This window comes from Haemorhous mexicanus, chromosome 32, assembly GCF_027477595.1.
Source record: "Haemorhous mexicanus isolate bHaeMex1 chromosome 32, bHaeMex1.pri, whole genome shotgun sequence".
NCBI lineage: Eukaryota > Metazoa > Chordata > Aves > Passeriformes > Fringillidae > Haemorhous > Haemorhous mexicanus.
In genome coordinates this window covers 506,229-520,027 of record NC_082372.1, presented here as the reverse complement: position 1 = coordinate 520,027, position 13,799 = coordinate 506,229, and the positions used below count along the sequence as shown (strand labels likewise).

The 13,799-nt window shown below is 53.8% G+C and overlaps 1 protein-coding gene and 1 pseudogene across 1 annotated transcript; one reads left to right on the top strand and one right to left on the bottom strand.

Moving 5' to 3' along the window:
* The window catches only part of LOC132340443 (zinc finger protein 850-like), a 35,856-nt pseudogene extending 24,377 nt beyond the window's left edge, over nt 1-11,479 (top strand).
* LOC132340594 (gastrula zinc finger protein XlCGF49.1-like) lies at nt 874-9,274 on the bottom strand. Its single transcript, XM_059871669.1, has 4 exons — nt 9,174-9,274; nt 6,770-6,893; nt 6,209-6,311; nt 874-1,755 (listed from the first exon to the last, which is right to left on the bottom strand). Exon 4 carries the CDS (start codon nt 1,726-1,728, stop codon nt 1,063-1,065), a length of 666 nt encoding a protein of 221 aa, XP_059727652.1. The 5' UTR covers nt 1,729-1,755; nt 6,209-6,311; nt 6,770-6,893; nt 9,174-9,274; the 3' UTR covers nt 874-1,062.
* Nucleotides 11,480-13,799: the final 2,320 nt, after the last annotated feature.

Below are 13,799 nucleotides of genomic sequence, written 5' to 3'. Positions count from 1 at the left end.
CGGGCAGGAGCAGGAAAATCCAGAAGCAAAACGGCCGGCACCCCAAATTACCCGAGCCCTGCACCCCTGCCCTCCCCCAAACGATTTCAGGGCTGTGCCAGAGCCAGCAGCCAGCCCTTTGTCATCTCAGTCACCCGTGGCTGTCACCCCCTGCTGCTCCCAGCGTCTTTCTGGGTGACAAATAGGACAAAAACTCCCAGAGAAACCCAAACCCCCAGCAGTGCCCGGCTCTGATGTGAATCCATCCCATGGGCAGCAGCCCCCTCACCCTGCTGCAACCCCGGGGGTCACTCTACCACAGGGTCAGTCCTGCCAGGACAGGCAGCTCCAGCGGGAGCCACTCTGGCCACAGGGCTCCCATGGGGTCACAGCCTCCTCTCAGGCATCCCCCTGCACCAGGGGCTGCTCCAGGGGCTGTGGGGGGATCTCTACCTCCAGCACCTCCGTCTTTGGAACCACCAGGGTTTGGCTCTGCTGGACACTGAGGACAGTTCCAGCAGCTTCTCTCAGAGCCCACCCCACTACCACAACCAGTCCATACAAACCCAATACATCCCAAAAAATGGGGTCCCCGATATCCAAGAACTCAGATGCACCCCAGAATGGGGATGAAGATGTCCAGAGGCTCAGGTGTGTCCAAAAATGAGGCCCCAGGTGAGGGTGTTCTCTGCTTGGCTGAGCGCTGCCTGAGGGCTGGGGCTGCAGAAGGGGGGACACCCTCCTCCAGCGGGGGGGAGCCCCACAAGCCCTTTAGAACTCCCAGGGCTGAGCTGGTTCTGCCTCGATGTGAGTGGACACCAAAACTGTTCCATCCCTGCCCTCTGCAGCTGCACATGGAGAGGAAATACAAGCAAAGGCCCAGGAACTGAGAAGGAACGGGAGAGATTCCACCCTGAACACCAGCACGGGCACAACAGACCCAGTCTGGGCACAGGGAGTGAATTTATTATCAGCCAAATCACACCAGGACAAGGAGGTGGGAAAGAAATCTCTCCAGCACCTTTCCCATACCCAAGAGGGATCATGAGGACCATGAATCACCAAGGCTCTGCCCAGCAGGGCTCACTGGGGATCATCCAATGTGGATGCTCCATGGGGGATGGAGCTGGAGCAGCGCACAAAGCTCTTCCCGCACTCCCCACACTCGTAGGGCCTCTCCCCTGTGTGGAGGCGCCAGTTCAGGAGGGTGGAGTTGTGCTTGAAGCCCTTCCCGCAGTCGGGGCAGTGGAAGGGCCTCTCCTCTGTGTGAATGCGCTGATGCAGAAGGAGACGGGATGGCCTCAGAAACCTCTTCCCACACTCAGGACACTCGAAGGGCTTCTCCCCAGTGTGCAACATCTGGTGTTCCCTCAGGCTGGAGCTCCGCCTGAAGCTCTTCCCACATTCCAGGCAGGTGTGGGGCCGTTCCCCAGTGTGGATCTTGCTGTGGCTGATGAGGTTGCAGCTCTTGCTGAAGCCCTTCCCACACTCCCCACACTTGTAGGGCTTTTCCCCAGTGTGGATCTTCTGGTGCTCCCTCAGATGGGAGCTGTACTTGAAACCCTTCCCACATTCCAAGCACTTGTGTGGCTTCTCCCCGCCATGAGGCTTCTTCTCCACCGGCTCTGAGCTCCGGCTGGATTTCCAGCTGCCTTCCTGGCTCAGGGGGGCTCTTTCCTCCCTGCAGCTCCCTGGTCTGGGTTTGCAGCCACTGCTTGTGTGGGATCTCTGAGGCTTTTCCTTTTCCATCCACCAAAGGCTTGGGAATGACAAATCCTGGTTTGGGGAAAAAACAAGCAGTGAGAGCCTTGGGATGAGGGTTCCTCCTGCAGAGAACCATCACTGGAAGTCTCCAGGGGTTTTGAGTTTAAAAAAATCTGCGAAGCACCAAGAATCAGCTCACAAAATAACCCTAATAGGAGATCAGCCCCTTTTGTCTCTCCAGTCTGGGGTTTGGTGGTTTCTCTTCCTTGAGCTGACGGGAGTCCCTCTCTGGGGTCTTGCTAGCAGATGACACAGGGAATTTTGAGGGTCCCAGGGGTCTGTTCTCCCCTGATTCTCTGCTCCAGGATTCCACAGATCCAAGAGGTCCCAAAACTCCAGGCCCTTCCCTCCCCCCCTCAAACTGCTGGGTCTCACCCAACTCTGGAACCACCCCTCTCACCTTTTCCTACTGCAGGGGTCTTGAGGTTCCCCTCCACTGCTTTTCTGGGGGATTCCCCAAGACTGATGTCCTCCCCCCACGAGTATCTGGTGATTGCCATGAGGACCCATAAATAGCCCCAAAAGGGAGATCAGCTTTGGGGTCCTGCAAGATCCAAATATCCCTCCAATAAACCAAACCCTCCCAGGGACCACAAAGATTCTGGAATCCGCCAACTCCAAACACTTCCCTTAGAAGAATCCCTCTGGAGGACTCCCTGATACATGTGGGGTGAGCTCCCCCTCCCTAGTCACCAGCACAATGGAAACTTGTGCTTCTCCTTCTGCTCCTCTTCCTCGTCTCCCCCTGCCCTCCTCCTCCGTGACCAACCCAGATCCCCCTTTCCCACCTCCCTCTGTCCCACAGCTAATAAAGCATCACCGGCTGCTGGGTGGGGGGAACCAGCCCAAGGAGCTCCCCAAGGATGGACAAGGGGTTTGGGGAACCCCCCAGTGTGGATCCATCCCCACCCACAGCCCTGGGGAATTGCTCCAGGGATCGAGTGATGGGGACAAAAAGGGACCACCACGGGAACCCCTTTCCTGCTGTCCCCCCTCCCGTTATCCACCTCTCCAATCCTTTGTCTATCATCCCCTCTAAATCCCAGCTTCCCTCCGGCTCAGTTTAGGGCTGACCCACCCCTGTCCCTTGCACTTTTAGTGTCCTAAACACCCTTTTGTGGCTTCTCCCCCTTTTCCCATTGTGTTGAAAAGAATGAGATGAACGTGTCTACAAAAGAATAGTGTGAATCTCCTTTGAGATAGAGGAAGGGACTTGTAGATAAGGAAGTGACAGGAGAAACCATCAGTTTCAGAAAATATAATTATTTGACATGGACTCCTGCTCAGCCAAGGTCCTGCTAAATTCCTGAACTTTGTGAAGAAGAACAAAGATTTAAAAGAACCATGAATATCCTATTTTATACAAACGGGGATAATGTTGAGGAAGTTTGCACTTTCTCCCAGGGGTAATTAAGGACATGGACATACAGGGGGGCAATAAGGGAATTGGACAACAGGGAATGGATGGTGTTGGAGTGCTGGGAAGGAATTGGGTGAAGGGGAATGTGCAGTAATATGGTTAAGGCAAGAAGCAGCAGGAGGAATCAATGAAAAAGGATGATGGAAAAGAGGAAGAGAAAAATACTGAGGACTGGGATGTTTCTCAGGGGTCTTATCCTCAAAACTTGCCACCTGCTCCAGATCCATTCTATGCCCGGTTACCAGGGCAGGAAAACAAGGAGGTCAGGATTTCAGGGGGTTTCTCTGTGGTGGGCAGAGGCAGCACTGGGTGCAGAGATGCGGGACTGGGAGCACAGGCTGGGGGCCTGTGGGGAGCTGCGGGGCTGGGCCGGGGCTGTGGGGCAGCCGGGGCTCAGCACCGGGCACTGCCTGACCCCACCAGCCCCGGGCAGGGCCGGCAGTGGCCCCCGGCCCCCAGGAGGCTGCGGGACGCCCCGGCCGTGCCCGGCCCCGTGGAGCTGCCGGCCCTGCCCGCCGGGGGGGCACCTTTGGACACTGCGGCAGGACAGGGACCGGCTCTGGGATACGGGCTGGGGAGGGGACCCTGAGCACAGGGAGGAGGACAAAGGAACATCTGGGAAAGGCAGATTATAAGGGAAGGATTGAGATATTGTTTGGGTCGCTGGAGAAGAAATGATTTTTCAGAAATCTCAGCAGCTGTCAGAGGATGAGCACCCACAGGCACTGAGGGGGGCTGCAGGAGTGGCACAAGAAGGCCCTGCAGCACTTGGGCACAAAGGCACAGCAGGGGAATGCAAGAAGGGAGCAGAAAAAGGCCAAGCTGAAGGCAAAGGCCAGGGCAGAGCTCCTACAGCCCCTGAGGGACCAACCCCTGGGCCCAAGGGGGCCCCAGCACCCAGGGGACGAACTTGGCCACAAGCACCTGGCAGAGGCATTGCCCTCCTCGACAGGGGAGAGCCCACCCAAACTGCCCCTGGCAAGGAATCAGGGCTCCAGCTGCAGGGCACAAGGACACTGCAAGCAGAGACAGCAGCACCCTCAGGACGAGCAAGTCCAACCCTTGATAGGGACGTGGACTGGCAGGGCTGTCACAGCTCCCATCACACCAAGGCCCCACCACGCTGGAGCCCTTGAGCACATTCAGGGTGGGTCTGCATTGAGAGGAGGCCTTTCCTGATGGACACAGGGGCCTCTCAACCAACTCTGAATCTCAGATGTAAGGGGGGGAAATTGAAAGGAAGTTATTTGATTGTTCAGGGGGTAAGTGGGAAAAAGGAGCAGGTGTGTTTTCTTCAACCACTCTTAGTACATGTGGTGTACGGGTTAAAAAAGCATCAATTTTTGCTTGCTCCTAATTGTGATTATAATTTCTCAGAGGGTATTTTATGGCAAATGTGTGAATGCAAATTAATCTTGGAAAACGTATTGAATTACTTTAACAATTCCCTTTTCCAAGGGAGGGAAGGAAGGGCTCACAGCCTGGTATTGAGGCCTGCTAAAGGCAGGGCTTTTGGAGTCAGGGATCTCTCCCTACAACACTCCTATCCTGCCAGTCAAGAAACCTGAAGGATGGACAGCAGAAGAAAAGAAGAATTTTCAAGTGCTAAAAAACAGGTAAACTGAGGTTCCTTCCGTGGCCCAACTGGACAGCGAAAATAAAATGTAAGTGAATGCTAAACAGGGCCATGCCAAAGGAATTCTTCTGCTAAAATGTTTAACCCAGTGGCTAGAGTGACCTCAATGTCTGCAGAATTGTGCAGACACAGCTTTCATGGGAACTGAGGCCTGAAAACTGATGACAACAGGAGGGTCTCCTATAGTTCAAGTCTGGCATCAAGTTAAAGCTCTGACAACCAAAAGAGCCTCTAAATGGATGAGCCGGGCTCAGATATTACAGTAAGAAACTTGTTCAATGGCACAGGAGGATTTAGAACTGAGGACAGGGCAAGAGTTTAACCCAGCCTCCTGTTTGAACAGCCTGGACAGCAGCTGGTGAGGAACCCAGGACAGCATTCAAGGGACAGAGCTCCAGACCCAGGCTGGGAGAGATTGAGGAGACACACCCACCTTGGGACTTTGCTGTTCCCAACACCCACCCAGGACATCGGCTCCTGCCTAAGGAGTGCAAAGCAGCACCACTGGTGGCCAAGTGCTGTGGCCCATGCCAAGTGGCCCTGAGGCCAGAAACAGCCACCAGCACAGCTGAACACAGGGGACCCCTCAGCCTCGGCTCCAGGGCTCTGAAGCCCCGGAGATTTGCACTTCCTGCCTGCAGCAGGAGCATGGGAGGCCCCACTGAGCCTGCCCTGAAGGCAATGCAGCAGCAGCCAGGGCTCCACAGCGGGCCCAGCCCCTGGGCCTGCCCACAGATCCTCTGCTGAAATCCTCTGCCTGCCCACCCTCCTCTGGCATCTCCAGCCACTGGGGCCAAGCCTTGCTGGCACTGCTGCAGCTTCAGTGCTCTCTGGGCCTGCACTCGCCACAGCTGCTGGGGAACACAAGGGCACAATTCCATTCTGGGGCTCAGGTACACTCACACACTGGGCTGCCTGGGACTGGATTGTTGCAAAATTTACCATATAGTATTCTTTAAATTTTTTTAAAGTATTCTTTAAATTTTTTAAAAATATTATTACTCTTCTTAAGCCTGGTTTGTCTTTGCCTTGGGGAAAGGAATTACGATTTTTTACTTTTAAGGGATGTTACACCACTCAACCTGAATAAGTTTAACATCTCAACAGACTGGGAATAGCCCCAAAGATACCCACAGAGTAATAACCAGCAGAAAACATCAATGCCCAGCAGCAAACCGCCACCAACAGCTACCCCAGACACTGCCCCCGGCAGAGCTGGAGACACCTGGTCTGGAAAAGGCTGAGAAGGAAATCCGGGAGTGTGCACCTAATTAACACCAGAGGGGAAGACATCCAGGTCCAATAGGAAATGAAATGCTGAATAAGAACTCGGCAAATGTGAAGCAATGAACAATTAACAATTTGAATGGGTTTTGGATGGTAAAAAGGATAAATTCAGTAAAACTCACCTGTTGTGGAATGATTTTCTCTGCACACCTGGGCTATGTGTGGATGAAATTATTTCTGTTGCAGATTCTGGTAAGAGTCAATTAATGCCTTGATTCTCTAAAACTAAAAATATTGTTGAAGAATTTTGGTTCTTCTTGCAGCTCCAATGACAAGATTACACGATTATAATTTTTTTAAATTGCCAGTTAGATTAGGAGTGTTGGGCCGGGGGTGTGAGAGCCAGTTTTTAGTCGTAGGAGAAGAAGAAAAAAAAAAAAAATCTTTATTGCTTTGGATTTTTTTGTGTATGTGTGTGTATGGCTGTTGTGATGGCAAAATTTTGGTATGGGTTCTTCGATATTCAACTTTCGGCTTCATTTTTAAAAACTAGAAGAGCTTTAAAGGTAACCCTTAAACTGATAAAAAGTAATATTGTATTGCTACAAAAAAAAAAGCTTTTAGGGGAGGCACTTGTGACTCACAGAATGGCTTCCCTGGAAGAGAAGTCTCATTCTAGGCAAACGGGAAAGGAGCTTTGGAAATGCAAATTAACACTGCAGGGCAAAGACTGGGCAGCATACCTGGGACTCTTGCCTGGAGAAGGAATTGGGCTGATTCCCTCTGCCCCTCACCCCAAGCTCTGCCTGCTTGCACAGATGGAATTTCCACAGCTCAAGTCAGAGCCCGTGGTGAGGATATCTGACTCTGAAACAGAAATGGGTTCAGCTGCAAAGGGAAACAGCAAATCGAGAATGTTGTGAAAACTTCACTAAAATGAGCAGGCAGGAATCATCCTTCTGTCCACTCCAACATGAGCTGTCACTCTCTATTCTATATAGGGTGTATTAGGGCACTGGGGTGTTTGTGCTACTACAACTTCAGAGAAATCAGTTGGGAATCCAAGTATGTGATGACTTAATTAGAGAAAAGCAGTCAATTGATGCAGCCCTGTCCGGAAGGAGCACCCAAAACCAGGGAAAAGATGAATGCCCAGCAGAACAAATCCTACAACACCACAGACCAGCCCCTGGGAACCCGAACCAATTCATATCAGGAGCCACAGAACCCGTTTATCGTTTCAATGGCATCATTAGATTACAAGCTGTCCTCGAAATAATAACCAACCAGACAGCTCGAGCTCCTGACCTTCCTGCTGACCAATCCACCAAAATGAGGAACACAACATTTCACCAGGGGATGGGATCACATCATCTGTTAGCAGAAAGAGGAGGAGTTTCTGGAAAATTAAATAACTCAAAATGCTGTTGGCAAATACACGACAACCGAAAAGTGGTAAATTGGATAACAAAGGAAATAAGAAAGCAGCTCATGCACCAATCCAAACGTGGAAAGGAAAAGGATGGGAATGGGACACGGTTTGGTGGCTCCTTGGCAGACCATGGGTTAAACGTATGCTATTTCTCCTCTTATGTGCTACAGCAACTCTCATCTTTTTACCATGGGACATGGGGGAACACAGGCATGGATGAAGATGTGGGGTCAATGACAGGGATGGAAACATGGTGGGGACATGGCCATGGCTGGTACCATGGGGAGAACTTGCAGGGAATGTGGGGGATGCTGGGTTTGAGGGAGTTGAGGGTTCCTGGGAGGCACTTGGGGCTTGCTGAGGCCTTTGGGGGCCCCAGGCCGAGAGGCTCCGGCTGCGCTGGGAGACCCTGGGGGAGGTTCTGGGGCAGTTGCTCAAGGACCCCCTGACCTGGAGCCCCAGCCGGGCATTGGGCTCCTGGAAGGGGATGAACGTCCTTGTCCCCAGGAGGGAAATCCCAGCACCCCCAGGGTGTCAGGGGCAGCTGAGGGGCCACAAGAGGGAGGGGAAAGCCAGAGAGAGCTGTCACACTCCAAAACTGCACTCCAAAAGTCCCAAAACTCAGGGATTCCTCCCAGGAAGAAGCTGCTAGGACCTGCCTGAATTGAGGGCAAGGGGAAATGTGACCCACAGACTGAGCGGGAGAAGCCTGGATCCCCCAAACCCAAGCATGGGGGAGGGGATTTGGGATTGGTGGGATGGTACAGAAAGGGCAAAAGAATGGGGGAAAAGAAGGGGCTGGGATCCCCAAAGACTGGGGCACGGGACTGGGATATCCAAATTGTGTTGGAAGGGGTGTTTAGATCTGGGGAATGAGAAAGGGGGCGAGAGGGGAGGGAAAGAATGGGTCTCTGTCCTGCAGCACTCGTTCCCTGGAGCGATTCCTTACGGCTTGGGGTGTGGGGGAAGGAGGCAGATTCGCACTGGGGGGGTCCCCAAACCCTCTGCTCATCCCACCGTGTCCATCTCGCTGGAGCCCTTGAGCTCCCAGCCCGGCTCTGGCCGCCTGCTCCGCTCCGTCATGGATTTCTACCCTGGCCACACTCAGGTGAGGTGGTTCCAGGGCCAGCAGGAGCTCTCTGTTGTGGCCACCGACGTGGTCCCCAACGGGAACCGGACCCACCAGCTCCTGGTGTTGCTGGAAACTGCCCCCAGTGCGGAGTCACCTGCAGCTGCCAGGTGGGGCACGTCAGCCTGGAGCACCCCCTGAGCCGGCACTGGGGCACGGCCCGGCCCCCATAGCGCCGGGAGGGGCTGGGAGGACAGGGAGGGGATTTGGGGGTCCTGGGGTTAACTGTGAGCCCCTCATCGAGAACCCTTTTCCTCCCGTCCCACCTCCCGCTATCCCGCTCTCCCACGCCTTTTCACCGCGTCCCGTCCCCGCTCCGCTCACCCGAGAGTTCCTCTCCTGCAGACGAGTGATGGGAGGAGGAGGAGGAGCGGGAGGAAGAGGAGGGGTAGAGGAGGAGCAGGAATAGCAGCGGCCGGAGGAGGCACGACGTGCGTCCATCGCTCTCGGGCTCTGTAGCCCTTTCGCGCCGGGAGCATCGCCCCGCTGCATCCCGCAGGTGAACGGGGAGGGAGACCTCGCCCCGAATATCTTGGGCGGTCCCGGCAGGATTTTTTTGAAGGAGGGAGGGATATTTGGAGCTCACCCGAAGTATCTTTGGCGGTTTCTGTTTCTTTTTTCGGGACGGGGCGGGCGGAGCGATGTTTGGATCTTGCAGAAGTCCAGAGCTGACCGGAAATCCCTTTTGGGTGTTTCCTGCGGGGGTCCTGGGAAGTTTTTTTTTGGAGTTTCCCGGTGCGGCTGCCGGGTGGGTGGGGATGGAGGTCCCCGGAGACACGTGGCGCTCGCCCGGTACCGGCGAGAGGAGGGGAGCAGCTTTGAGAAGGGGAAGGCGAAAAAGGGGAGCCCCGGGAGTCCCTGACCCTGAAATGGGGGCCTGGAGAGGGGCGACCCCGACAGCCGGGAGTGAGGGGAGGCTGGAGAAGGGACAGCAGAGAAGGGATAAGCCTGGAATGGGGGACACCGTGGGATCCCAGAGGGAGGACCCCAGAGGGAGGGGACCCCCGAGACCCCCGGCACCCCGGAGCAGAGAGTCAGGGGAGGAGGGACCCCTGAGACCCCAAAACTCTCGGCATCCTTTAGTGCAACCCCAGAGAGGGGGACCCATGGGACCCTCACTGCCCAGAGAAGGGGCACTCACAGAACCCCAACGTGGGGGGAATCCCTGGGATTCCTGGGAAACCTGGAGCAGAGGGAGACCCTGCAGAGGAGGGACCTCCAATATATGCAGGACCCGCAGCATCCACAAGGGGAAACCCCAGAGAGGGATTTCTTCCTCTGAGTCTTGGTTTTCATGGACTCTAGATACTTGGTGACTTCTAGAGATGGACTCAGGCAGGAGGAACCCTCAGGCCAATGTGCTCACTCCTTGTTTTTCCCTCAAAACCTGACTTCTTATTCCCAAGGCTTAGCCAAATGGAGGAGGAGGAGGAGGAGGAGGCAATGAAGAAGATGCTCCAGAACAGCCAGGCAGGGGTGGACAAATCCTCACAGCAGAACCTCGTGGAAGAGGCCATTTGGAGTGGCTCCAAGGGGCAGGAATCCAACAGGGAGGAAAAGCCAATGGAATCCCCCACAAGGAAGGGCTCCAAACCCAGCCCAGGGTGCTCTGAGGAGCAAAGACCTCTCCATTGCTTCTTCCAGAAATCCACTCTGGTGGTCCATGAGCAGCTTGATGCCAGGGAAAAGCCCTACATGTGCTTGGAATGTGGGAAGAGCTTCAGCCACACCTCCCACCTCTTCATCCACCACCAAGTACACGCAGGGGAATGGCCCTACAAGTGCTTTGAATGTGGGAAGAGCTTCAACTGCAGCTCCCAGCTCATCCCCCACATGCACCAGCACACAGGGGAACGGCCCTACAAGTGTGGGAAATGTGGGAAGAGCTTCAGCCTGAGCTCAGTCCTGGTCCAGCACCAGAAGATCCACTCGGGAGAATGACCCTACAAATGCTCCAGGTGTGGGAAGAGCTTCTGCCATAGATCCAGCCTGACTGGCCACAAGAAGACCCACAATGAGGAACAGCCCTATGAGTGTCCCAAGTGTGGGGAAGGGCTTTCAGACCAGGTCAAATCTCCTCATGCATCAGCAAACACACACGGAGGAGAGGCCCTTCTGCTGCCCTGAGTGCAGGAAGGGCTTCAAGTACAACTCTGAACTCACCCTGCACCGGCGCATCCACACCGGGGAGACACCCTACGAGTGTGGGGAGTGTGGGAAGAGCTTCTATCAGAGCTCAGCCTTGACTTCACACAAATGGACCTACCTGTAAGGGAAGCCCTGCAAGTGCCCCAAGTGCAGGAAGAGCTTTGTGCACTGCTCCAACTCCATCCCCCATGGGAGGATCCATGTTGGATGATCCCCAGTGACCCCTGTTGGGTGGAGCCCTGGTGACCACTATTCTGGGTGAACTCTTTTGAGAAGAGTTGGTGGTCTCCACATCCTCCAGATTCCCTGTAGGCACCTGGGTGAAGGCAGGGGCAGGAACATCTATCGGGACTCAGAATGACATCAGGAATTCATTGGGAAGAGTGGATTTGTTGACTTTCAACCCTTAAGGTCTCAGCTCTTCCATCCAATCCTTTTCTCCTGTGGCGTCAAGCAATGTTGGATGGTTTTGAGTTCTTTTCCAGCCTCAGCGGTTCCATTATTCTGATTCTCTATGGCCCACAGGTGTCTTCCACAGCCAAATGGTGATGGATTTGGGCAAAGACCGAGATTTGGGGTGGAAGCCCCTCCAACAAATGCTCTTCCCTGCACTGAACCCAGCCCTACAGATACTCTCATGATGCTGACACATAACTCCTTTTTTTGAGCTTGATTTTATTTCATCCATTTTTATTCCCTACAAAAACATGAAATTGGCATAAAAATAAAGAAATTGAACAAAGACCTCTAAACCCAATGATTTTACTTTCATTTGGGGGGAAAATTTAGGGCTTGGGAGGATTTGGGGGTATTTATAGGAATTGGAGGGGGGTTTCCCCTAAAACTGGGGCCATGCAGGCTGGGATCACAGAATCACAGAATTAACCAGCTTGGAAAAGACCTTTGAGATCAAGTCCAGCCTATGACCCAACACCACCCTGTCACCCTGGCCATGACACTAGGTGCCACATCCAGTTTGAAACAGCTCCAGGGACAGTGAGTCTACCACCTCCCTGGGCAGCCCATCCCAATTCCCAATCACACTTTCTATACAGAACTTCCTAATGTCCAGCCTAAACCTCCCCGATGCAACTCCAGTCAGTGTCTTCCTGTTTTGCCACTGTTCCCTGGGAGCAGAGCCCAACACCACCTGGCTGCCCTCTCCTGTCAGAGACCTGCAGGCAATGATGAGGTCTCCCCTGAGCCTCCTCTTCTCCAGGATAAACACTCCCAGCTGTCTCAGCTGCTCTTCACAGCTCTTGTGTTCCAGATCCTTCACCAGCCTTGCTGCCCTTCTCTAGGCATGCTCCAGCATCTCAAGATCCTTCCTAAATTGGGGGCCCAGGACTGGACACAGCACTCGAGGTGTGGCCTCACCAGTGCCGAGCACAGGGGAAGAATCACTGCCCTGCTCCTGCTGGCCACACCATTCCTGATCCAGGCCTGGAGCCATTGGCCTTGGCCACCTGGGCACACTGCTGCTTCATGTCCAGCCTGCTGTCCATCAGTCCCTGCAGGTCCCTTTCTGCCTGGCTGCTGTCCAGCCACTCTGTCCCCAGCCTGTAGCACTGCAGGGGTTGTTGTGGCCAAAGTGCAGGACCTGGCACTTGGGCTTGTTAAACCTCACATCGCTGGATTCATCCCTGAGATCCAGCCTGTCCAGGTTCCTCTGCAGAGCCTCCTACCCTCCAACAGATCCACACTCACACCCAGCTTGGTCTCATCTCTATTTTCTGCTGCTCAGAAGAAGCAATGAAGTTGGTCAGTAAGTTTTGTTTTTTTCCTTCTCCTGATGGATTTTTTTCTTTTTTTTTTTGACACTGCAGAGGAAATTTCTGTGATGGGCTCTGTAAATTGATTCTATTTCACCAGCACCAGCAACAGGGCTGTGAATGTGAGCACTGTGAATGTGGCCTGTGTGGCTTTAATTGTCCTCAGCATAGTGCTCAGGCAGTTGTGGGTATTCAATAATCTGCTAAGCATGAGTCCTGTGACAAAAATACTGAGTTCCCCATCATGAAAATACCGTGGGTAGCACTGATTGAAAGAGGCAATTGCAGTTGAACTGATAAAATTCAGGTGTTAGCCAGAAGAGGGGCAACAGCAGCCGTGATCTACAATTCCCAAGGCAAAGACAACAAAACCCTTCTGCTGTCACCTCACCAGGAGTAAAACAGTGCTGAGAACAGGGCTGGAAAACGATCCTTTCTTTCTCTGAAGGTTGGGTCAGGACAGCACAGCCAGGCCCTGAGCAGTCAGGGAGGTTTGTGGGTGATTGTTGCTCTAATCAAGGAATTCAATGGAAAAAAAATGTATGGTGCAATTGAAGTCTTGGCTTCAGTGCGTGGTGTTGCTGTGCTGGAGGGCAGGAAGGCTCTGCAGGAGGATTTGAGCAGCTTGGAGAGATGGGCTGAGGCTGAGTGTCGGAGGTTGCCCAGGGCCCAGTGTCGGATCCTGCACTGGGGTCACAAGAGCCCCTGCAGGGCCTGGGGCACAGGGGCTGGAAAGGGCCCTGGGGTGTTGGGCGAGAGTAGCTGAGCAGGAGCCAGCAGGGCACAGCTCCCTGAAAGGGGCCTGGAGCAAGCGGGGAATCGGTCTCTTCCCCCACAGAAAAGTGATGGGACGAGAGGAAATGGCCACAAGTTGGGCCAGAAAAGGTTTAGATTGGACAGAGGAACAATTTTTCCCCTGAAAGCGTGGTCAAGCACTGGAACAGGCTGGCAGGGCAGAGGGTGAGTCACATCCATGAAGGCATTCCAAGCACCTGTAGATGTGGCATCTGGGGACATGGTTGTGGTGGCCATTGGCAGTGCTGGGTTGATGGTTGGACTGGATGAGCTCAGAGCTCTTTTCCAACCTGAACAATTCTGTTCTCCTTAGAAGACTTTGCTTCTCTTGTGAGGTCCTATTTTTCTCTGTCAGCTCAAGCTCTGTGTCTGTGGGAGAGACTTTCCTGCAAGAGAGGAATTTGGGCTGGAGATGGGCTCAATGTGGAAAGCATTCACCAGAACGAAACACGTTTGTATTCCTGTAAGAAGGGAAAAAAGGAGGGACATTTTCTGTT